Here is a 24,918-nt window from a genome sequence, read left to right on the forward strand (position 1 = left end):
GCATGTGCGGCAGTCATTTGCACGCACGGCCGTTTTGGGGTATTTTAACCTTGGGATAGAACTTGTATTTTGAGAGCCGAGCTGCCGTCCCCAGCTCCTAGAAAGCTAGTCGGGGGAGGGGGATGGGGCGGGGCCCGTCTGGACATCACTGCCACAGCCCCACACCGAGATTCTCCTCTCTGACCCCGTCTCCCCCTGACAGAGGGAGGCACCCCCGCCCCAGGAGCCCGCTGAGAGCAAGGTTAGCTCCGCCAAACCTCTGTTTGCCTTTGTGCACCTACATCCTGCCCCACCCCCCAGCCTACTCCATTCCCTCCAGGCTTACCTTTTCTTACAGCTTTGTTCTAGACTCTCCTTTAAAGAACAAAACTCATCTAAAATTGTTTTCCTTGGTGATCCTCTGGAGAGGGCCACTGTGGTGTTAGTGGTGTCACAGAAATGTGATCTGCCCCTCCTTAGCTCTGGACAAGCACCTTACCCCATGGAATGAAACTGGCTTTTAGGCTCGGGCCTCAGGGCCATGGAGGTGATTGTGGGCCAGGCTGTTCCTGGCTCTGTGCCCCCTCAGGGTTATGTTCTGTTTGGCCTCTGTTTATGTCACCCTGAACTTGGTGTGTAACTTGAATGATTATGTGTATGTAATTTCACATGAGTGTTTTTCGGTCGTCTGAAGTAGTCTTATATGAATAGGGAAAGTGAAGTGATGAAGCACACGTGATTTGGAGACAGAAGCCAGAAACTCCTCTGCCTTGCCGCGTGCCAGCTCTGTGATCCCAGGCAAGTCCGTTTACAGACGTTCCCGGGCCTTGGTCCTGTTGTATGGAAGTAAGTCATCATATGTCGTGTGGTATATAAGTGCCAGCCTGTGGGCCTCTGGTAACAGGATCTAGCATATTTAAAGGGGTATTTTTTAAATGGGTAGACAAATTTAATGAAGAGCAACCTTTGCCTCGAAATTTAATATACTACCTGTTAGTCTGATCATGTATGTTATGCTTCTTAGACTAACATAGGACATGATAAAATTGGACTACATAAAAGGGTTTTATAAAACGCTTTCAGAGTTGTAAGATGTTAGTATTGTTTTTGTGTCCTCACTAATCATCCTTGGAAATAGTAGCTTTAGAACTTTCCCTGGAAATACTTTGTTAAATGATCACTTAGCAGTGGGAAACTTTGGGTTACTATAACCTAACCAAAGGAGACCTCTGACAGGGCCTGTTGCTGGGTGAGAGCTGGCTGCCTGGGGATGGCTTCCTCAAGCACCAACCCCAAACCTGTCATCTTTCACAAGGCTCAGTTCTGTTTCTGACTGATGTCCCGCTGTCATTTCAAGCTCGACGTATAGAAAACCTGGTCACTGCTGTCTCCTGCCCCATCCCACGTGGCCATCACATGGGTCCTGAAGCATCATCCGTGCCTCTTGGTGAATTGCTATGTCATCAGCTCGCTTTCTTCACCAGCAAGCGATGGCTGAGCAGCTGCTGGGCTCTGGCCTTGTGTCATGGGTGGGAGATCAGGATGACTGGGCTGGTCCCTGCTTCCAGAGAGGCACCATCTCACCAGAGGGAAGGGAGACACAAATGAACAACTCCACATGCAGCTTACTCAGGGAATGAGAGTGGAGAGCACCAAGGAACACAAAGGAGGAGCCTCCGGCTGCAGGTTTCAGAGCGGCAGTGAGCATAGCATTTTGGGTAGGTTTTGCAGGGGTGTGGATAAAGGACCAAAGAAATAGGATGCTTAAAAAAAAAAAAAACAGAATATTTAAGGCTGTCCTAGATAAAGGTCTGTGTTCCAGACTGCTGTAGCAGCACAAGACAGGCTAAGTCCCTGCGCTCGGGGGCTGATGGCCTCGAGGGGACACAGACCTTCAGGAACAAATCCCACAGACTCATCATCATCACAGATAATGGTGGTGCTTGGTCAGGAGGGGGCAGGGAGTCATGGAGCACATAGTGGGTGGAGGTGGTCAGGGAAGGTGGGGATGACAGCTTGTCAGCTGAGGCTTAGGGATGAGGACCAGGTCGGCCCACCTGAGCAGGGCCAAGAGAGGTAGAGACTAAGCACAGAGGCCGATGGGGGCCAGGCCTGGGCAGCGGTATGATGTTATTCTGAGAGTGAAGTGAGGCCTGAGCTGGGGCTGGGGAGGGCGAGCCTTGGGGAGGGAGCTGCTGAGAGAGCCTTCCCTGAGGCCCCTTGTGCTCAGGGAGGGGTGCATTGTCTTGTCCCCCTGCCCCATCCGAGCTTGGATGGTGAGCCTCTGGGAGGGCCTCTCCCCTGGCAGGGGCACAGGGTTGGCCCAAGGTTTGGACAGTGCTCCAGGGGCCGCAGGCATCCAGGTGTGACTGTAGGGCTGGATTCCCCGCAAGGGCCACTGTTCCGTCTCTCCTACCCCCAGACAGCCTGGGGTTGGCGTGAGGCCACCACAGGCTGCCCCCTACGCTTCTAGGCCCGGCCCCCGCTCCCCCTCCCCTGTGAGGGCCTTTACGCTGTCCTCCAGCCCTCCTCCCCCGCCACCATCCCTGTGTCCTGAGCACGGCCCACACACCCCCAGGGCTCTGGTCCACAGACACTCGCCCTGCTTCCCACCCGGCACGTGCCTGTCTCCCTCCCCCTGGGACGTCCACTCCACCTCCCATGTTGACAGCCAGGGTGGACAGATGGTGGACGTCCCCAAGGGTAGGGGGAGCCCCGAGAACCAGGCGCCTCGCTTCTCGTCCTCTGAAGTCTCGGGTTCCCACCCAGTGCCTCCGCTGAGCAAGTGCCTCCATTTTGGGGTGCATTGAACCAAAAATAGGGGCGCTGAGTGGATTTCCTTTGCTCTGGGCTTTGAAAGCACATGGGCATCATTTCCCTCTCGGCAGGAACATGTATATGAATGACAAGAGGTATCTGTTGTGAAACTCCCAGGAGGATGAGCCGTTTCTCTGATCTGTCTGTGGCTCTGCAGTCCCCAAGGGACAGGATCTTAAACCTTTAAATATAAGTTACCAACATGGGAGAAAAAGGGAGAGTGGAGAGAATGGCCTGCATATACATCTCTGTTACCTTGAAAGGTCTGGGGACACCACGCCCACGTGGCTTTTTTTTTTTTTTTTACATCTTTATTGGGGTATAATTGCTTTACAATGGTGTGTTAGTTTCTGCTTTATAACAAAGTGAATCAGTCATACATATACATATGTTCCCATATGTCTTCCCTCTTGCATCTCCCTCCCTCCCACCCTCCCTATCCCACCCCTTCAGGCGGTCACAAAGCACCGAGCCAATATCCCTGTGCTATGCGGCTGCTTCCCACTAGCTATCTACCTTACGTTTGTTAGTGTGTATATGTCCATGCCTCTCTCTCGCCCTGTCACAGCTCACCCTTCCCCCTCCCCATATCCTCAAGTCCATTCTCCAGTAGGTCTGCGTCTTTATTCCTGTCTTACCCCTAGGTTCTTCATGACATTTTTTTTTCTTAAATTCCATATATATGTGTTAGCATACGGTATTTGTCTTTTTCTTTCTGACTTACTTCACTCTGACGGACTCTAGGTCTATCCACCTCATTACAAATAGCTCAATTTCGTTTCTTTTTAAGGCTGAGTAATATTCCATTGTATATATGTGCCACATCTTCTTTATCCATTCATCCGATGATGGGCACTTAGGTTGTTTCCATCTCCGGGCTATTGTAAATAGAGCTGCAATAGCAGCGAGTTTAGAGCCGTTTGCCTGGACCAGCACCTAGAGGGGATGCTCGGGCTGTGGGGCTATGGCCCAGGTCAGCACCTGCAGGACCGACAGCCTTGGACGGGTTGTCTAGTCTCTATGAACCTCAGTTCCTCTTCTGCAAAATGGGGATTCCACCTTCCAGAATCATTCTGAGGATCAAATGAAACTTCTGACTCCACAGGAAAAATGCAGACCTGTGGACAAAGTTCTGGTTGAAGGAACTTTTTGTCCCTGAGCACAGGGATTTCTGACTTGCCCTAGAACCTCGCAGCCTAACGGGTTTTTCCTGCCTCTCCTCCCATTCCACCAGCCGCTGTGGCACAGTCCTCAGCAGACAAGGAAATGAGAAAAGTACCAAACAATGGGAACCTGAGGGTGACGAAGGTGGCGTACCCGCTGGGGCTGTTCGTGTGCCTGTTCATCTACGTCGCCTACATCAAGTGGCACTGGGCCTCCGCCACCCAGGCCTTCCTCGGCATCCCCGAGGTGGCCACGGGGGCCCGGAGGGGCCAGCAGTCCCGCAGTCCCCCGGGGACAGCTGCCCGCGGGCCTGAGGTCTTCTACGGCATCATGTTCGACGCGGGGAGCACTGGCACCCGAGTGCACGTCTTCCAGTTCAGCCGGCAGCCTGGAGGTACCGGCTAGTAAGCCCTGGCCGCGCTCCCCTGTCCTCCGTCATACAGCAAAGCATGGGCCCTCAGGGTGGGCTGGACCCCCGGCCTGGGACTCCCCGGGGAGCCTGTCGCCAGTGCCATTGCCCAGGAGTCCCAGATGTCCTCATTCGCACTGGCATCTGGTGACCACCTAGGGGCAGCTGAGATCCCAGAAGGCATTGGGGTGGCCTGTCCCCTCCCAGCGTCCCAGGCAGGTTGGGTGGCTAGGACCATGACTTAGGCCAGGGGTGAGTTTAAGGAAGGAAGTAGCCCCAGGTTCAGACCAGTGGGAGCGGGGAGTCCAGGAAAGTCAGGTACATGAGCAAAGACCCGGAGCCCAGGCCAACACGGAACTGCCCAGTGGGGCCGGGCAACAAGGGTGACAGATGGCAGTGGCCTCAGTGAGAGTAAAGCTGGGACCAGAGCCTGTGGGCCTGGCTTCCCAGGGGGGTGCTGAGGAGGAGTGAGGGTGGAGTTTGGGCATCTTCACCAGCGGGCTTCTCCCCTGGGGAGACCCCCAGCGCCGCCCAGTCCCCCCTCCACCCCTTGTGGGTCGGTGTTCACAGCTGGGGTCCCTCCCCTCTGCTTCGGTGCTGACCCTTCTGGGCGTTTAACTGGACTGGTGTTCCGGATGCCTTTAGTAGCTCTCTTCAAACCTCTCATGGCACGTTTATCTACTTTTCATCTGCTTTATTTTTAAACTTGTCATAATGGTTAAATATTTATATGCTGGACTTAACCTACCTCCAAAATTGGTTTTGAAGCTAAGTTTAAGGCAACGTGTGTTGGCATGTAATCCTTCAGTAGCCATGAACCGGCGTGTTATCTTTGGAGAGACCTCCTTACAGCAAGTTTGTTGCTGATTTTTCCTCCTTGGTCTATGTGTCTGCATTCGGACAGCACCCCTTGGCCTCGGTGTGCCTGGGAATACTCTCCCTTGCTGTGAGCACATGAGTCCAGGCCCCTAATAATCTAAAACACTCAGTTTTTAAAAAGAAGGCTGAAATATTCTTTTTAAAAAAAGAATAGAATGTATAGAATAGAATGTATTAGAATGTATAATGCGTCCTATCTAGAATTAAGAAAATGATTTTCACATTTGCAGTTTGGAATCATTTGCCCTGCTCCTCTGTTGGGTTTTTTTCTGTTTTTTTGTTTGTTTGTTTCTTTGGCCATGCTGCTGCGTGCAGGATCTTAATTCCCAACCAGGAATCAAACCATGCCTGCCTCAGTGGAAGAACAGAGTCCTAACCGTGGGACCACCAGGGAATTCCCTGCTTCTGTATTTGTTGAATCAGCAAGAATTGACTATGTTAAAATTTAACATTTTAAATGGGTAGTTTTTGGTATTTAAATTATACCTCAATAAAGTTGATTTTTTTTTTTAAATAGGAAAAGTTCTGGCCCAAACATTAAGTATAATATTCATTGTGTAGCCAAACTAAAGAGGCAGAGTTTAGATGAGAAACAATGAAGGTCTGTTTTCAGAAGTCTGCCTTGAAAGTGTGGCTCCTCATAGTTGTATAGATTCACGTATCTGTGTTTGTATTCACACACGTACCTGTTCTAAAACATGATTTTCCTTTAGAAACTCCCACCTTGACCCATGAAACCTTCAAAGCACTGAAGCCAGGTCTTTCTGCTTATGCTGATGACGTTGATAAGGTAACAGTGTTCTCTCGTCTCTCTTTGCTCATCAAATTTGCCTTCTGTCGATTTGTTAAAGTGACTCTCTTTCTCTCAGATGCAGAGCCATCCTCCCAGAGCAGCGTCTCTGCTGTGCTGACCTGGGACATTTCACTGCGTAGGACAGTCTATGGAGGACACTGGCACCCGTGGGAGGTCCCACCACCACCCCACATACACTACACACCACACCACACACACTGCACATGTATACACATACACACCACACGCAGAACCACACCACATACACAGCCACACACACCTCACCACATACAGAGCACACACACATACACCACACACATATACACACACACACAGCCACACGTATATACACAGCCACGCCACATACACACCACACCACACATGCACAGCACACACACACATATACACCACACACACACCCCACATACATCCCCCAGCTGGCCCGCATGCCGCCCAGAAGTTACGGTGTGATTTAAAAGCACAAATGCTACAAACTTAGAAAAAGCATTATTTGAAAGTTTAACTTTTTTTTGTTTCGGTTTCTCTGATTGAAGATGACAAATGTTCACTAAAAAAAATGTATTATGCAAAATCCACAGAACCAAATAAGTGTAAAAGAAATTTAGCTGAACCGTCAAATGGTGACTTTGGTAAGTTGGTGGCGTTTACACTTCTGAGCTGCACGAACACAGGGCACCTGTGTTCCAGGGGGCTCCTGAAAGCAGCCCCTCATGCAGCTGTCGGTTCCTTTGGCCCCAGCACGTCTTAAATCAGAAGCCGACGCAACATTCTTGCCACAGATGCATCCTGATCCCAGACAGTGAGGTCATGGCTTTGCTTTCCTGTAACTTGGTTAAGAAACAAATTGAAAACAAATCGAAATGAGTGACTCTAGAGGTTAAACCTGATTAAATGATATATCTTGGAATAAACTCATGGGGCTTTTTATTTATTTTTATAAATTTATTTATCTATCTATCTATTTATTTATTTTTGGCTGCATTGGGTCTTCATTGCTGCACGTACGCTTTCTCTAGTTGCAGAGAGAGGGGGCTACTCTTCGTTGCGGTGTGTGGCCTTCTCGTTGCGGTGGCTTCTCGTTGCAGAGCACAGGCTCTAGGCACACGGGCTTCAGTGGTTGTGACGCTTGGGCTCAGTAGTTGTGGCGTGCAGGCTCTAGAACACAGGCTCAGTAGTTGTGGCTCCGCAGCATGTGGGATCCTTCCGGATCAGGGCTTGAACCCGTGGCCCCTGCCTTGGCAGGCGGATTCCCAACCACTGCACCCCCAGGGAAGCCCCTCATGGGGCTTTTTAAGTCTTACTCGTTCAGGCAGGCAGCACACATTCATGTGGGGTGACTGCTACAGCTTCCCAGCAGACAGCGAACCCCTCCCACTTCCTCCAGGAGGACAGTGTCCCTGGTTTCTCGCTGTCCTTCTGTGTTCTCGTCCCCTCTCTTTACACACACAGTGGAGCACGTTCATGCTGTATGCGCTTTGCTCCCGGGGCTGAGCAGTGTGCCTTGGAGACTGTGCCCCGTCAGGAAGTAGAGTGCTCTGTCCTGCCATGCGTGTGCACGTTGCACTTGGAGAGCCAGCCCCTCCGGAGGGCCTGTAGGTGACCCCCGCCACCCTTCGCTCCTCACGGTTTGGGAAAGGCTGCTCTGTGTCATCTCATGTGCACTTCGTTCCCCTCACATGCCAGGGCGTCGCCTGGGTGAACTCTTGGGGGGTTTCTGAGTGAGAGGCACACGTGTCCCCCACAGGCATTGCTAACCCCCCCCAGCATCGTACCCTCCACACGTCTGGCGAGGCTTCACGGCAGTCGTCCCCCGCCCTGCCCAGCCCGCCCCCCACGGGCCCTGGTCCAGCATGGAGAGCTCAGCATTCCGGCAGGTGAAGTGATTCCTCGGTGTAGCTCTTCATGGGTTTTAGTGCCGTGAGGGACCCCAGAATTCACTCATGGTGTCCAGGGGCGTCGCAGCTCGTCTGAGGCTGCTCGGGGCTGGTGGCAGGGCCGGCGGGGTTCCGGCTGCCAGGCGCGTAGAACCCTGGCCCGCTCCGCTGCCGAGGGTCCGCCCCACGCTCCTGCCTGCACCACTTGAGTTGCTGTCTCTGCTGATTTGGAAAATTAGAAAAAATACGTTTATAAATTAATAAAACCGAAAGGGTGGGGAGCACCTGTTACCCCTGCACGCTGAGTGCAAACCCTGCTCTACCCACCATGTTCACAGAGCACCCCGGGAATTCAGGAGTTACTGGACATTGCTAAACAGGACATACCCTTTGAATTCTGGAAGGCCACCCCCTTGGTCCTCAAGGCCACAGCTGGTTTACGTCTGTTACCAGGAGAAAAGGCTCAGAAGTTACTGCGAAAGGTGAGCTCATCCAGTTACCCTGGGGCGGGTGACTTGAGATAACTGAAAACATAGAACATCAGCCCGCGTCCAAGCAGGCAGACAGGCCACGGAGAAGCTCCCCAAGGAGGGAAGCATGTCGAAATGTTTGCAGTGTCGCCTTCGGTGGAGGGGTTGTGGCTGAATGATGCTTTCTTTCTCAGGATGTTTAAAGCTATTCATGTTTTCTAGAATGAATCTGTTTTATAAAAAGAACAAGTTGGTGTTAAAAATATATTGTGTTTTTGAAGGGCTTCCTTCCATCCAAGAACTTGCCGAGTGTCTAAGGCTGTGGGACCTGAATTCTTGACATTTCGGCTCAAGCCAGCCGTCCTCGTGGGAAGTGCAGGCTCCGCTCTTGGTCTGATGTTCAGATGTGACTGCTGAGGAGGCCCCTTTGTGTCTGCGCAAGCCCTGCACCTCCCTGCAGGCGGCTCTGGAGCCTGTCTTTGACATGTGCTTGCAGGGTTCTTACCATCAGGAATCAGGGAAAGTGTTCTCAGCAAAGTAGTCCTCCTCCGCACTGTTTCTGAACCTGTTAGCTGCTAAATGACAGATCGTTGCAGGTTTGTCAAGGTCCCTTATAAAAACTACTGAATACCTTCACATGCTCAAGTTGGATGGTGGGACACAAGTGCAGACGTACTGAAGTTTCTATGTATCAATAATTGCTAAAAAAAAAAAAAAAAAAAGGAGAAGGAAATAAAGCCAAACACAGTTGCTCACCGCTTTCACTTCCCCTGTGCCAGGTCCTCTCCCAGGAACGTGCCCACCAGGCCACGTGGCGGCCCAGGGCTGGGATCCGCCTTGTGGGGCTTCCCACCCCTCGTGTCCTGTCCTAAAGCAGGGCAGTGATTGGGACTGTGAGTTTAGATTCTAAACGATCAAGGCTTGTCTCTCTTTACATTTAGGTGAAAGAAGTGTTTGAGGCGTCGCCGTTCCTCGTAGGGGACAACTGTGTTTCCATCATGAACGGGACGGACGAAGGTAGTCGCCAGAAGCTCCATGTGCCATGAGGCTGCCCCTCGAGGCGGGCTGCATGCGGGGCTGCAGTCAGCATTGCGCTGGGAGCCTTCCCTGGTTGGAGGCACAGACACCAAAGTGCCGGTCCCACCCCAGTCCGCAGTCTGACCGTCTCAGAGCACTGTATTCTTGGGGCCAGTGATAGAGACATTCTCCTCGTGACTGGCTCCAAGCCTGGCATATATCACGTTTCTGAAAACAAATCATCTTTTCTGATTTATTTTTAAATTAATTAATTAATTAATTTGGCTGTGTTGGGTCTTCTTTGCTGCGCGTGGGCTTTCTCTAGTTGCAGTGAGCGGGGGCTACTCTTCGTTGCAGTGCGCGGGCTTCTCACTGCAGTGGCTTCTCTTGTGGAGCATGGGCTCTAGGCGCACAGGCTTCAGCAGTTGTGGTGTGCAGGCTCAGTAGTAGTGGCTCACAGGCTCTAGAGCACAGGCTCAGTAGTTTTGGCACACGGGCTTTATAGTGCAGGCTCAGTAGTTGTGGCTCACGGGCTCTATAGTGCAGGCTCAGTAGTTGTGGCACACGGGCTTAGTTACTCCACAGCATGTGGGATCTTCCCGGACCAGGGCTCGAACCTGTGTCCCCTGCATTGGCAGGCAGATTCTTAACCACTGCGCCACCAGGGAAATCCCATCTTTTCTGTTTTAAGAACGTTTAGAGAGAATCCCCAGTTGCTGATGCGTTAGAAGGTTGCTGTTGCATTAATTCTAAGGGAGAGTCACTTCATAAGGTTCCTTACCAGCCCCTGACTTTAAACGTGACCTTCAGAGTTTGTTTGGGTGGAGGGAAAGGGAACATTTGTTTCTCATCCCACCTCTTCCAGAAAGAGGCAGTTGCTAAAGAGCGTGACCAAGAGATGCGACAGTTTGGCTGAGCACGCTGATTTTTAGGTGCTGTCTCTAGAGCAGTCTGCCAGAAGCAGCTGGATGGTTCTGTGAGTGATGCCCGTGTCTGTACCTGATCTGGAGGCTGAGAGTAGTGAGGAAGTGGCCTCCCTGTGCTCCTGAAATCGGAAAGCTGTCATGAGTCCCCATTGCTGTTTACAGCATCTCAGGTGATTCAGGTGCTGTTTGTGACCCTCTCTTGCAGGTGTCTCCGCGTGGATCACCGTGAACTTCCTAACAGGTGGGTTCCCTTCATCATAAAGCCAGCAGTTCACAGACACAGGTCTTTAGAGCAGGGGCCTCATTTCCACTCTAAAATAACCCCTTCGGGTTGCTGACCCGAAGTAGGGTGTTGGGATGGGTGGGGCAGGCACCAAGCTTGCAGATGCAAATGCTGGAGATGCAGGGGGTCCTTCTCCAAAGGCTCAGCTCTGCCTCTGCTCCCACGGCGGCATCCCCTGGCCACCGTCCTCATTCCTGAGAGAAGCCCTGAGTCACACTAGTCAATACTGGACGTGACGCGAATGCTGATCACCTTATAATTGAAGTCCTGCTGTAGGTAGAACAGGGAACAGGTGGCAAGGAGTCATTTTTCTTAGATTACTCTCAGGATGTGGATTTTTGTCCCTTTGTTGTAATTATGGACAAGACCAGTGTGTCTGACAGACGGATGAGAAAGCAGGAAGTTTCCTGTAGGAGTTGCCGCCCCGGGGATGGGGAGCCATGTCAGGTGACAGATCAGGAGCCCAGGCCCCAGGAGCACAGGTTGTCCTTCGTTCAGATGAAAGCCACCACGGGGGCAGCTGTCCTTCACGCCCCCCAAATGCACATGGACATTTTCAAGTGGCCACAGCTTCTGTCTGTCTTGTTCTCTTTCCACGGAAGGGCCTGGCTTCTAACCTCCCCTTTTCTGCTCTTCTGTTTACTAACGGGCATTGCTGTGTGGATTTTACTCTCGGTGCTGCAGGCAGTCTGAAGACCCCCGGAAGCAGCAACGTGGGCATGCTGGACCTGGGCGGAGGGTCCACCCAGATCACCTTCCTCCCGAGATTCGAGGTAACCCGCCGCCGCCCCCAAGGCCACCTGCCCCATGGGGGAGCCTCAGCCCCGGGGGAGGTCTGTGCACTCAGCTTCTCTCCTGAGGGTCAGATCACCCGCAGCGAATGCTTCTTAGTTTGATTTTAACTCTGCCTGGAAAAAAGAAAATAGGAATCTGGTCTTCAGCAGGGTGATAAACTAGATACTACCTGGAGACCTTGGGGCAGAGGGTGTGGGGTGAGTTCTTCCCCAACCCCCCGCAAGGGCTTCCAGGGAGGGGCCGGAGTCTGACTCAGATGGGACAGAGCCTCAGGCCTTTCCAGGACGGATGTTCTAAGGCAGGGGTCCCCAACCCCCAGGCTGCGGACTAGTAGGACCGGGCTTCACAGCAGGAGGTGAGCGGCGGGCGGCAAGCGAAGCTTCATCTGCCGCCCCCCATCGCTCACATTACTGCCTGAACCGTCTCCCTGTCCGTGGGAAACTTGTCTTCCACGAAACCAGTCCCTGGTGCCAAAAAGGCTGGGGACCGCTGTTCTAAGCGACACGAAAACGCTTCCAGTTGAGACTGCGTGCTGTTTTTAAAAAGCACTTTCCTCATCTGCCACTTTTTAAATTATTATTATTTTTAGTTTTAATGGAAGAGCCTTGGGACTTCCCTGGCGGTCCAGTGGTTAAAACTCTGCGCTTCCAGTGCAGGGGGCATGGATTCGATGCCTGGTTGGGGAACTAAGATCCCGCATGCCGCGTGGCATGGCCAAATAAATAAATATAAAACTTAGCATTAATGGAATAGCCTTAAATTTACGCATAACTCTTCTGGTTGGGCCGTATTTCCCAGAATGGGTAAATGTTACTCACAGGGAGGAAAGACACGGGACTTCCCTGGCAGTCCAGTGGTTAAGACTCCATGCTTCTACTGGAAGGGGTGTGGGTTCAGTCCCTGGTCGGGGAACTAGGATCCCACAGGCCTCTTGGTGCAGCCGGAAAAAAAAAAAAAAAAGAGGAAAGACAAAGTGTTTCACTGCTTGCTGCAAGCTGTTTCACGGCATGTGATTTGATGAAAGGCTAATTTAATTGAATACATCCGTGAATATCCCTGTTCTTTCAAATGAATTGAGGGAGTGGGGGACAATTTTTTATAAAGGCCAGCAGGAAAGGTGCTTTAACCCTTGTGTTCTTCCCCAGGGCACCCTTCAGACCTCCCCGCCCGGCTTCCTCACGTCCCTCCAGATGTTTAATAGGACCTACAGGCTCTACTCCTACAGGTTTGTTTTCAGGACCGAGCGTGGAGAGGTCCACTGTCCAGGCATGTGGCTCAGCTTAGCACTGCCGGCCTCCCCCAGCCTCCGCCTCCCGCCTGGGGAGCGACCAGGGTGCTGGGCCATAGACTTGGTCCCAAAATCCCTGCTGTGGACCCCCCTGCAGCCTCTCCCTCCCTCCCTCCCTCCCTCCCTCCTTCTTTCTTCCTCTTCTTCCTCCTCCTCTTCCTTTTTTAATTCACCTGTAGTAAGATTACATTTCTTCTTTTGTAGTTACTCTCTTCTGCCTTGGAAAAGGTTTTTGGGAAAGTGGGGAAGAGTCCACAGATGGTGCAGGAAGTTTCTGGGCCGTCTTTTTTGCCATGTGGCGCCTTTAATAGGTTCTTTCCGTGAGGCCCGTCCACACCATAAAGCTGGGGACCTGTGTGTCGCCTTCGCTGGTGTCCACAGTTCCTGGACGAGCTCCCACCAAGTAAGAGCCTTCGCTGTCGAGCTGAGGCACTGGATGCCCTGAACCCCACTGAGGGAGCTCCTGGAAGAAGCAGGAAGCTGCTGCCTTGCCTCTGGTTTCCTCCTTCCCCCCACATTTTGGATCCAGGCTGGTGAACGTGCTGCAGGTGGAGTTGAGGGAGGCCTCCGCTCACCTGGGCTCTCTCTCCGCAGCTACCTGGGGCTCGGCTTGATGTCGGCGCGGCTGGCGGTTCTAGGCGGCGAGGAGGGAAAGCCTGGTGAGTGGGGTGCAGTGTTCAGAGCCCTCCCAGCCAGCAGGACTCGGGAGCCCCAGAGGGTGCCCCCCCAGACCTCTTGGTGGGCCCCTGAAGACCTTCTCAGTTACTTTTAAAGAAAGATGCTAGTGAAGCGGTTTCTGCATCACCGAGTTGCAGGGGTTCTTAGGAACCCAAGGAACTGGGTGTGATCGGAGTTGGCTTGTTTGTAAGGATTTACCACTGGGCGCACGGGGCGGGGGGGCTCCGATGGAGGCTTCAGGGGAGGTTCTGGCTCCTGAGAACGTCCCCTCTGTTCTTCTGCTCTCGAGGGGACTTGGAACGGGCTCTGCCTTCCTCCAGACCCGGCATTTGGGGACGAAGCCTGTGTCTGTTCCCAGGCCCTCTCTGCGCCATCCTGCCCTGACGTGCTTGGCTTGGGACAAGCCAGGCGTTGCTGGCAGGCGCTCGAGCCCCTGGGACATTCAGGGGACCACATGCCCGAGGCGAGCGGGGACCCTGCTCTGAGGCCGCCTCGGCCTGTCCCCTCGAAGGCCTCGGTCAGACGTGCGCAAGCCCAAGCATGTTCTCGGCCACGCACACCCCCGGCACAGCACTTCCGCTGCCTCTTCCAGGGCCTGGCTGTTCTGACAGAGCGGGAATGTTCCACTGGAATTGTTTTCCACGCACATCCTGCTGTTTAACCTCGTAACAGTGGCCCCTTTTTTGCAAACCAAAAACGCGTCCACGTCTCAGAAACACCCACGACCACACTCTGGGCCAGAAAACACTTGTTAGCCAGTGGAGGACGGCAGGCACCCACCTGCCCGTCTGTGCCGGCCTCAGGGTCCTGTCCCTCCTGCACCCTGACCCGGCAGAGCGGCGGGGAGCCGTGTGTCTTCATGTGGGGCTGTGACAGCCGCCAGAAGGGGTGCAGACCCCTCGCTGCCCTAGGGAGGCGTCTCCCACCGTGTGAGTCGTTGTCACTCAGCAGACCACCCACCGCCCTGAGTAGCTGCAAACAGCAGTCGTCTTATCTCAGGATTGCACAGGCATCCACTCGGCGGTCCCTTTGCTGGGGTCCCTAGGGTCCTGTGAGGTGGCATTTTGGGCGCGTGTCTGGCCTCTACCCCGCAGAGCAGCCTGCACTTCTCCCTGGCGGCTCAGAGGAAGGAAAGCCTCCTGAAGTCCCACGGCCTTGTGTCCTGCACGTTCCGCTGGTGCAGGCGGGCCCAGGCCAGAATCAGGCAGACACAGGGACCCACTCGGCAGGACGCCAGGAGGCGTGTCCCCGAGGGCTGGCGTCCTGGGGCCCTGGAGGCTGCCCCACGGGGAGCCACTGGGGTCGTCATGAGCGTCGCCTGGAACCCCGAAGCCCCTCTGTGGCCGTGAGCTGGGAGCTGACTCCCGAAGCTGACTCGGGACGCTTCCGCAAGTCCATCCCGCGGCAAAAAGGAAGCGTGTTCCCTTGACCCTCCGAGGCCCTCGGTGCTGACCTGAGACACTCAGTGCTGTCGGCCTCCCCTCAGCGGGCCCCGTCTCAGCTCCAGGCCTGCCCTCACCCCACCACGGTCAGTGCTCTTTATCCGACTCTGTCTCTTTCTGTTTCAGCTGAGGATGGAGCAGAGTTGGTCAGCCCTTGTTTGTCTCCCGGTTTTAGAGGAGAGTGGGAGCACGCTGAAGTAACGTACAGGGTGTCAGGACAGGAGGCAGGTACGGCACGTTTATCCTCCGTGGGTGGCTCGTGAGGGTCGACGGCAGCCCCTTCCCTCCGGACACCTCAGAGAAGCAGGGGGACCACCCAGCCTCCGTCTCAGACAAGTGTGTACTTGCCCGCAAGCCAGATATGCTTCTGGAACCCCCAGCTCCTGCAGGGTCCCTGCACAGGGCTCCCTTGTCTGCCGCTCTTCCAGGGACCCGATTTCCCAGCAAGCCTCCAGTGAGGGAGGATCTGGACGTCCCTCGGCTTCGAGCAGACAGCCAGGTGTGGCTGCGGGCCTGGCAGCTCTGTGGGAAATGGCTTCTCCTCCCACACGCGCCGCCTGTGCTCCGGCGAGGGCGGGAGAGGCCACAGAGCCCCAGGCCTGTCTCACCCACAGGGTCCCGTGGCTCTGTGCTCTGAGTTTCTTCTAAAAGAGATGCTGAAATGTGTCCAAGCTGGGCACGTGGGCGTGAGGTTTGCCTCTGGTGACAGGGCTGTCGCTACTCACAGCACTTCTGACGGCAAACGTGTGGGGGTTTTCCCACAGCGGCCAGTTCTCTGGCAGCAGCAGGGTGTCCTGCGATTCACTTCGTTCCGACACTGACTTCCGGAGTCAGTGCAGCCCCCATCAGATGAGGCCCTCCCCGACCTTTGCAAGTGCTGGGCCTTCCATTCTTCTGGCCGACCGGCGACAAATCAGGGGTTCCCACGGCCTCCTCCTCAAATTTGATAATTTGCTGGAAGCACTCACAGAACTCAGGGAACATGTTCCTATCACTGGTTTCTTATCAAGGACACAGCTGAGCAACAGTGAAATGGGAGAGAGGCACAGGGCAGGCGTGTCAGGAGGGCGCCCGGAGCCCCCCTCTCCCCGGGAGCCCCCTTCCCGGGAGCAACCCCCTCTCCCTGGGAGCAGCACCTCCATGTGTCTCCAACCCGGAAGCTCTCTGAGCCCCATCGTGTAGGGTTTTCACAAGGCTCATGGCAGAGGGACTGATTAACTCAGTGGCTGCTGGTGACTGACTTAATCCCCAGCCCCCTGCCCACGCCCTTGGGGGTGGGGCTGAAAGTTTCAGCCCTCTAATCACCAGCTCCCATCCTGAAGCCATCAGGACCCACCCGGAGTCACCTCGTTAGCACAACCCAGGTGGACTGAAAGGGGCTTATTATGAATCACAGAACGTCTCTCTCACTCTCACCACTCAGGGTCTTACAAGGCTTTACAATCTCTGTGCCAGGAGCCCAGGGTGGAGAACAAATGCACATTCCTTACTATCCAGTGATAAACGGAAGGGGGCTGTGGGTACCAGGGGGGATCGCGGTCTAAAGACGACCAGGGAAGGCCTTATGGGGTGATACCTGAGACAAGACATGAAGAAATGGGAAGTGAGTGCCAAGCCGAGGGAGCAGCACATGCAAAGGACCAGAGGCGGCTGCTGTGTTTAAGGAACATGGAAGAGGTGGTGTGACGGGTCAGACGAGGGAGAGTGCAGGGAGATGAGGTCCCAAGTGCAAGGGCGCAGCTCCCGGGCCCTGGGAGAGCTGAACGGAGCTGCCTTCAGACGTGGAGCAGGGCTGGGGCAAGCTGAGGCCTGGGTCCAGGTGTGGGCTGTGGGCATCCATGTCCACTGACGCAGTCTTGTGTTGTCGCTCTCCTGAGCAAGGAGTCAGTGGCCAGCCCTGTGAGCTTGGCGCGCTGCCTGTAGGCTCCAGCTTCCTCATCTGTGACAGGAGGGAGGTGCAGGCCCCACCCGGCCGGCTGGTGAGATGGAGTGGGACGGTGCACACTCGAGCTCAGCACAGGGCTGGCAGGGTGAGCGTGGGGTGGACCCCCTGGGCTGCGTCACGGCAGCTGCAGGCGCCCAGCTGGAGGCGCGTGACCTTCAGGGTCGGGCCACACTCTCTCGGGCCACCTTTCATGCTCACAGTTTCTCCCCTTGAGCTGGCTGCAGCACGTGGCCCCTGAAAAGTTGCTGGTGAGCACCCCCAGGTCGCAGTCACCCTGGGCTGTGTGGTCAGGCGCCCAGAGCCCACTGACCGCTGAGTCTGCTCTCCCTTCGCTCCAGCGGGGAGCCTCTACCAGCTGTGCACCCGCCGAGTGTCCGAGATCCTCCGAAACAAAGTGCACAGGACGGAGGAAGTGAAGGACGTGGATTTTTATGCCTTTTCCTACTATTATGACCTTGCCGCAAATGTGGGCCTCATAGGTAAGGGTGCGGCTCGGTTGGGCTGTGCAGGGATTTGGGTGTGGGTCCCCGGGTGGAGGGCCCGTCAGTCACATCAGGGTGATAGAAATAGAGGGAGGGCGGGGACGTGTCACTGAGTAGAGAGTAGTAGGCCCCCTTTTTATAAATAAGTCAGTCCTCTGAGCCGCTCAGTGCAGGAAGGCTTCCTCGCTGTCCGTTTATTCTCCTTTCACCTGTGTGATTCTCAAACCGTCAGCCGCTGGTACCCAGGCCAGCAGGAGGGCTCAGCCCACCCCTCAGATCGCCCTCAGGAGCCTGGGGACATCACCCTGACCCCTCCCCAGCCCGCGGTGCCGTCAGGACAGAAGACGGTATCATGAGTCTGGGACCGGAGCTAGTCAGACCAACTGGAAACCCTCGAGAGGGTTGTGAGGTCACTTCAGTGGGTCGTGACCCGACATGTGTTTTGATGAAATAGATTGAGGATATTAGAACGTGTTGCCCGTGGCAAGGGTGAGAACGTTAATGTCCACAGAAAGCCGCCCTGGAGAGACCGAAGCCATCAGGTTCCGGCTCGCTGGGCCCCACTGGGCTACACTCTCGGACCCAGTGTGGATGGCAGCCAACCGGTCCAGGCGGAAGGTGACCTCTCACCCCTCACCTAGGCCCAGGCCCCTCCCTCTGGGGCACCCCAGCAGCTGCCCCTCGGCCGCCTGGTCTGCAGGTTCCCTGTAGCTGGAGCCAGGGCACCGTCGTCTGCACGCCGATGCCCAGACGTGCGGCCACCTGCATCTGACCCCCCACCCCCAGGGTACCCCAGGCGCAGGCCCAGGGGCCTCAGTGCCGTCTCGCCTCCACGGTGCTGGTGCAGACTGGGTGCCCCGTTTCCTCCACAGATGCAGAGAAGGGAGGCAGCCTTGTGGTCGGAGACTTTGAGACTGCGGCCAAGTACGGTGAGTGGCCTGGAGGCAGGACGCTGGCCCAGGCATGAGGCAGGCGCTGGCCCCAGAGCTCCTGGTCGGCCCCTGACTGTCGACCGGACGAGCCTTCGGGGGTGTGAGAGTGTGTAGGGGCCGCTGAGCTAGCTCAGACCGCAGGCCCACCGCGCCCTGTGTGGCCTGGGCAGTGGAGGCAGGCGTTTCTAGTCCCAGTGTTGTGAGGAACAGACTCCCTTGATTTCACTTTTTCTGACTCTTTCTCTGTGACTCAGGTGACCTCAACTCCCCAAAGTGTCCCAGCAGATTCACAATTGCCAGGGACCCCTGCACTGCAGAGTCCAGTGTGGGGGACGGAGAGCTGTCCCCCGGGGTGTGCCCGGTGGCTGCCACTCCCCCCACTCCTCCGTGGCCGGGTGTACGGGCTGCTTGTAGATTCTGCTCTTTGGTTGCCTTTCCCAGTTGCGGGTCAAAGGGGTTAAACGCTGTATGTTTCTCCATAGAAAGACCTTCTCTCCCTCCCGTCAGAAAAGGCTTTTTTAAAATCGTTCTCATCACCTCTGGGTTTGTCTCCCAGACACCAGCCAGAAATGGTTCCGAGCAGAGGCCGTGGGTTGGTTTGTCCGTCCCCGTCGTGAACAGGGGTGGGGTGTTCTGTGCCAGCTTGGTGGGTGCTTCCAGTCCCTAGAAGCCCCAGGTCCACGCCTAGGAGAGGTGTCGGGGGTCACGGTGCAGAGATGGGGCCTGGAGGCAGGCAGTGGGCACTGGGTTGGCCTCAAGTCCCTGCCTGTGCTGTGCTCTGACCAGCAGTGAGGCCCCGGGTGGCACAGGGCCTGGCGGCGGGGGTGGGGGGGTGCCCCAGGGGGGTGGAGTCTGGCTGCTCGCACTGCCCCCCCTCCACGTTCCCCCACCCAGGAGCCCTTTTCCCCTCAGTGTGCCGGACGGCAGAGACCCAGCCGCCGCGCAGCCCCTTCCTGTGCCTGGATCTCATCTACGTCAGCTCGCTGCTCCACGGACTCGGCTTCCCGGGGGACAAAGTGCTGAAGGTGGGGACTCCCCCGGTGCCCCCAGCCCCCACCCGTCGCGAGCACATGCCCGCCTTTCACACGCACGTGCTCCCTTCCACCCCCCTGCCCCTTGTCTTTTCAAGTTGACCCGGAAGATTGACAACGTGGAGACCAGCTGGGCTCTGGGGGCCACTTTTCATTACATCGACTCCCTGAGCCGACAGAAGAGCCCCACCTTGTAGCAACCCAGCTGCCAGCCATCCCCGTAGAAGCACTGTCTCTGCGAGAACAGGCCCCTTTGGGACCCCCAGTGTGCGGGGAGGGGGTCATGGCACAGGCTGAGACCCTCCTCCCCGTGACCTCACAGACCGGCCCCTGGACGTGCTGGAACATGGCCCAGGACTTGTTTCCCGGTGGCCCATGACCAGACAGGGTAAGGGGCACAGGCTGAGGCCAGGGTGGCACAGCCGCTGTCCCCACCGTCCCATCGCAGGGCTGGGGCGGCTGTGACACACGTCCGGTGACGGGAGTCTTGTTTTGTCCCACTGCCCCCAGCGGGAGCCCCCTGGGCTGGTGGGCCAGGCGTCTCCTCCGTGGGTGTAGACTGTGACGTCATCCAGAAGCTGCTTCCTTGGGTCCTCGGGTGGCTCAGGGTTAGCTGGCGGGTTGGCGCTGAGACTGGAAAGAGGGGCTGGAGGAAATGCCTCTTTGTGGCCCCCGTGTGCCCTGGCTTCTCGAAGCGGTCTAAACGTGAGCGTGAGCTGCTGTGAGATATCTGTGTCTGCGAGTGAGTGATGTCTGTGTGGTGCTGCGTGCTCGTGTAGCAGCTGTGTTCTGAGCCCAGTGGATGTATCGCTGCCCTGAGCCATTTGCAGCCCAGCGGTGTCAGTCAGGCTGGAGCCCCAGATGCGCCCTCTCACGGCCCGTCCCCGCAGGCTCACAGGATGCTGGCTGAGCTGTGCACGGGATGCTGTGTCCCAGGCCCGCAGCCGTTCCTGTGGCATATGCACTGTTCACGGAATAAGCTGAACCTCATGTGTTCCACTTGAAATAAAGGGTTTTCCAGGGTTTCTGCTCCTCTGATTCCTCTCGGTGAGCGCCAGCTGTGTCCCTCCACCCCGGGTGTCAGGCACCTGAGGTCCCTGTTCACCAAAGTTTAAACAAAAACCTGCCCAAGTGGGTGACATGTGATGGCAGGATCAAATCCTGTCTGTACATCTTGGGGAGACAACAGCAGACGGACACACAGAAGCCCCCGTCGGGCCCTCCTGGCGTCCCCTGTCCGGGACTGGCCCTGTGGAGGCCCAGGCTGTTCTGGGGTCTGGCAGGGCAGAGCCCCCTCGACTGTGACTCGCGGCACTGCCGGGTGAGGATCTGGGCTCATCACCTCCCGCGGCCGTGGGGTCTGGAGCGAGCGCCGAGCTCCAGGTTGCAGTGTGTTCAGCAAGGGTCTGGCTTTAATCCAGGACAGTCGGAAGGGGATCACGGGCCGGACAAAGACTGGACAGACCCCTCCCAGGGCTGCAGCGGGTCCAGAGTGACGTGACTGCTGAATAAGCCCACGTGTTAGGCCTGTGGACACGGATCCCTGACCCTGGAGTGGGCAGGCCCAGGAGAGGGATGCAAGTGTACAACCTGAGAAGCGCTAAGCGTGCAGGACAGCCACGTGGGGAGTCCCCACCCCCTCCTGCGTGTCCTGACCCAGCCTGGGTTGGGGCGTCACCACAATCACAACCCTAGAGGGCTGGAGGGAGGCCACCAGGATGCAAACACTGGAAACGAGCCAGCTGTCCTCTGCCCGGTGGTTTGCCTGAAGTGTCAATACTGGGGTAGGGGGCAGAGGTCTGCATGCGACACAGCAGGAAAAGACAGAGCAGGAAGATGCTTAGCCACATCAGCACTAAAGCTCCAGGCTCTACTTGACAAGGACATGAAAACCAGCTCCCCTCCACCCAGTACCCCCGCCTTGGTGGGCCTCCCAGCCCCTTCCTTCCATGATACCTTACAGTTTAGATACTTAACGGACTCCAGAGGCAAGGAATCAAAAATGCATGAAGGCAGAAGTGAAAATTGATTTGGTCTGTTTATAGGTTGGTGATCTCACATCTGAAAAAAGTAAACAACTGGACTTTTCCCGAGAGATTCCCAAATAAGTCATGGAATGTTTTTGAGCTGAGCAGAATATGCAAGTCATTCACTGAGTGTCTTTGTGATAATGAAGTAGGCTCTTGTTTTTTAAAAATAGCCACACGTGCACATCCCAACACGTGAGTGATGCATATGCATGAAGAGGCTCCCACCCACACGCCCTGCCCGTGTTTCCCGCACCCCACCTTCCCGCCCTCACTCAGAACAGCTGCCCCGTCTGGAAGACAACCCCACGGTGTCCAGCTGTTTGCACTCCCACACCCGTGTGTGTGAACTGGCCTGACATTGCGGACCCAACTGCAGGAACGTGCTTTATTTTGTCTTAGGGTGCTTCTTAGAGGGGATTTTAATAAGGAATTTAAAATCTAAATTAAATTGCAGCTTAAGCTGAATGATGGTGGCGAGGCTCGGATCAACATAACTTAGAAAATAATGGAATTAAACTGATTTTTACTCCCTATATGAAATGTACCCTCTCGATACTCAGAATAGTTCAACCTACTTCCCCTTTGTCTTCATGGGGTTAAGTATCTTGAGAAAATAGAAAATGTGCCAGGAGCTCTGTGTCTTAGGTGACTCACTGAGGCGTCCCACTGGGAGACCCAGCCTGGACTTCTGGGGTCCAGTTCTGAGGGAGTGTTGTGTGGAGTTGGGGTCTATCTTCCCTGCCCTCCTGGAGGAGATGGACGAGTCTTAAGGGTGATATAAACGGAGTGGTTGAAGGGGCAGCCTTGCTGATCTAGGGAACTGCTCGAGGTGACAAGCACCTGTGAAGATCAGGCCCTGGTGGGAGCAAAGTCCTTTAAGAAGCAACACTTTTCCAGAAGACAGAGTTGTGAGACCCCTGGAGGAGCTTCAAGAAGGACTTCACTTGAAATACCCCCAAGGGTTTGCCTGCTGCCATTATGCCACCTCATGCAGAACGGGAACAGCTTCCCCAGGCAAGACATCATGTCTTGAACTGTTCTTTTCTTAACTGAGGTACAATTGACATATAACATTGTATCAGTTTAGGTGTACAACATAATGATTCCACATTTGTGTATGTTGTGAGGTGATCACTGATAAGTCTAGTTAACCTCTGTCACCGTACATAGTTACAGAATGTTTTTTCTTGTGATATCTACTCTCTTAGCAACTTTCAAATGTACAGTACAATATTATTAACTATGGCCACCATGCTGGACGTTACGTACCCAGGGCTTTTATTTTATAACTGGAAGTCTGTACCTTTTGATCTATTTCACCCAGCCCCCCACGCCTTACCTCTGGAAACCACCAGTCTGATCTCTGTTTCTATGACTTCCGTTTTCTAGATTCCACATGTGTGATCATATAGTATTTGTCTTTCTCCGTCTGACTTATTTCACTTAGCATACTGCCCTCTAGGTCTATCCATGTTGTCGCAAATGGCAAGATTTCATTCTTTTTTTACGGCTGAATAATATTTCACAGTTTTTCATCCATTCATCCAGCAATGGACACTTAGGTTGCTTCCATATCTTGGCTACTGTAAATAATGCTGCTATGAACATTGGGGTGCATGTATCTTTTCTAATTAGTGATTCCATTTCCTTTGGCTATATTCCCCGAAGTAGGATTGCTAGATCATACGGTAGTTCTATTTTCTATTTTTTAAGGAAACTCCAGATCATTTTCCACAGTGGCTGCTGCAATTTATATTCCCACCAACAGTGCACAAAGGTTCCCTTTTCTCCACCTCCTTGCCAACACTTCTCTCTTGTCTTTTTGATAGTAGCCATTCTGACAAGCGTGAGATGATATCTCATTGTGGTTTTGATTTGCATTTCCCTGATGATGAGTGTGCTGAGTGTCTTTTCGTGTACCTGTTGGCCATCTGTATGTCTTCTTTGGGAAAATGTCTATTCAGATCCTCTGCCCATTTTTAAACAGATTGTTTTGTTTTTTGCTATTGAGTTGTATGAGTTTGTTATGTAATTTGGATATTAGCCCCTTTTCAGAGATATGATTTGTAAATATTTCCTCCCCTTCAGTAGGCTGCCTCTTTTTTTTTTTTTTTTTTTTTTTTTTTGCCGTACGTGGGCCTCTCACTGTTGTGGCCTCTCCCGTTGCGGAGCATAGGCTCCGGACGCACAGGCTCAGCGGCCATGACTCACAGGCCCAGCCTCTCCGCAGCATGTGGGATCTTCCCTGACCGGGGCATGAACCCACGTCCCCTGCATCAGCAGGCAGAGTCCCAACCACTGCACCACCAGGGAAGCCCAGTATGCTGCCTCTTTGTTTTGTTGACGGTTTGCTTTGCTCTGCAGGGCAGGAACATTTTAAATTGTGGCTGCTTTGCCAGATTTCCCTACAACTCCACTGGCAGCTCTGGTGCCTGCTTCCCAAGCCCTCATCAACACAGCCATGGCCAAGCTGTTTGCTCTGCCATTCTGTCAGGTAAACAATGAAAACTGATAGATTTACTAGGTACTGATCTAATTCATCTCGTGTGCGTGTGTCTGAGTATTTCCTTTTCTGTGAAAAGGAACATGTACATGTCCTTCTGTACATGTCCATTGCCAATTATTCTGTAAGAGTATGGTCATTTTCTTACTGATTTTAAGAGATTTTTATATATTAAGGAAATCAGCTAGCATGGTAGAATGTGTTGCAAATTTTTCCCCATTTTATTATTACTTTTTGACTTTACAATATTTTTTCAATACACAATTTTACTATGTTAATGTATTTAAATATATCTAATTGTTTGTTTGGGGTTTTTTTGGCTGTGCTGTGAGGCTTGTGGGATCTTAGTTCCCCAACCAGGGCTTCAACCCAGGCCCCGGCAGTGAAAGCACCAAGTCCTAACCATTGGACCACCAGAGAATTTCTTAAATGTATCTAATTTATTACAATTTGATACAATTTATCTTATTTGATGAATTCTGGGGTTTGTGTCATAGTTAGAAAGGCTTCCCCAATGAGACAGTTTTAAAAGTTAACCAAACAGTGGTTTTAAAATGTAGTTTTAGTTTTTACATTACTTTCAGAACCCCCCACACATGCTTTTGAGTACCCCCAGGCACAGCAAATCATTGTTTCGGGGTGGATATGATTTTTAGAACAATTTCAGAATCATTGGAAGGCAAATATGATATTCGAACTGGGATAATACCATTTTTGGATAAAATCAAGGATGACAGTAAAATCATGAGGCCTTCCCAAAGGGAACTTTCAGAAGGGTGCAGAATCATCACAGGTCAGTAATATAAATACAGAGTCTCCCGAGGTAAGAACTGTGAAAAGCCACACTTGGGTGTGCAGCTTGTGGTAAAGTTGTTTTTAAATGACTTGTTTGGAGACCATGAAATGTGAGGAGTGTTCATCCTTGTAGAGGAGACTCTGTTTTCTCCTTCTACTCCACTCACCCCTCACTCTGCTCTCAGTGCTTCACCCTGAGACCAGACGTGTGGGGCTTTTCCCACCAGGCAAATCTCAGACACCAGCTGGGTGCGCAGCATTCAACTCCGTTCTGACACCATCTACCTGGAGGCGGCGTCAGACCCCACAGGTGAGGGCTCAGTCCTGCAAGACTGCCCGCCCTTCCGAGGCCCTTCTCAAGTCCA

General features: G+C 54.0%; 1 protein-coding gene across 2 annotated transcripts; it reads left to right on the plus strand.

Annotated features, from left to right (window-relative positions):
• Positions 1-745: 745 nt before the first annotated feature.
• On the plus strand, positions 746-19,547 carry ENTPD6 (ectonucleoside triphosphate diphosphohydrolase 6). Of its 2 annotated transcripts, XM_082858060.1 has the most exons (14): positions 746-825; positions 4,031-4,354; positions 5,962-6,038; positions 8,275-8,418; positions 9,348-9,423; positions 10,555-10,590; positions 11,317-11,405; positions 12,573-12,652; positions 13,310-13,374; positions 14,962-15,063; positions 17,119-17,259; positions 18,135-18,191; positions 19,107-19,219; positions 19,324-19,547. In XM_082858060.1, exons 2-14 carry the CDS (start codon positions 4,063-4,065, stop codon positions 19,420-19,422), a joined length of 1,371 nt encoding a protein of 456 aa, XP_082714186.1. In that variant the 5' UTR covers positions 746-825; positions 4,031-4,062; the 3' UTR covers positions 19,423-19,547. The 2 variants fall into 2 exon arrangements, with proteins under 2 accessions (XP_082714186.1, XP_082714187.1); XM_082858061.1 differs by lacking the exons at positions 746-825; positions 8,275-8,418 and having other exon boundaries at positions 4,058-4,354.
• Positions 19,548-24,918: the final 5,371 nt, after the last annotated feature.

This window comes from Leucopleurus acutus, assembly GCF_964270905.1.
Source record: "Leucopleurus acutus genome assembly, chromosome: 16".
Classification (NCBI taxonomy): domain Eukaryota; kingdom Metazoa; phylum Chordata; class Mammalia; order Artiodactyla; family Delphinidae; genus Leucopleurus; species Leucopleurus acutus.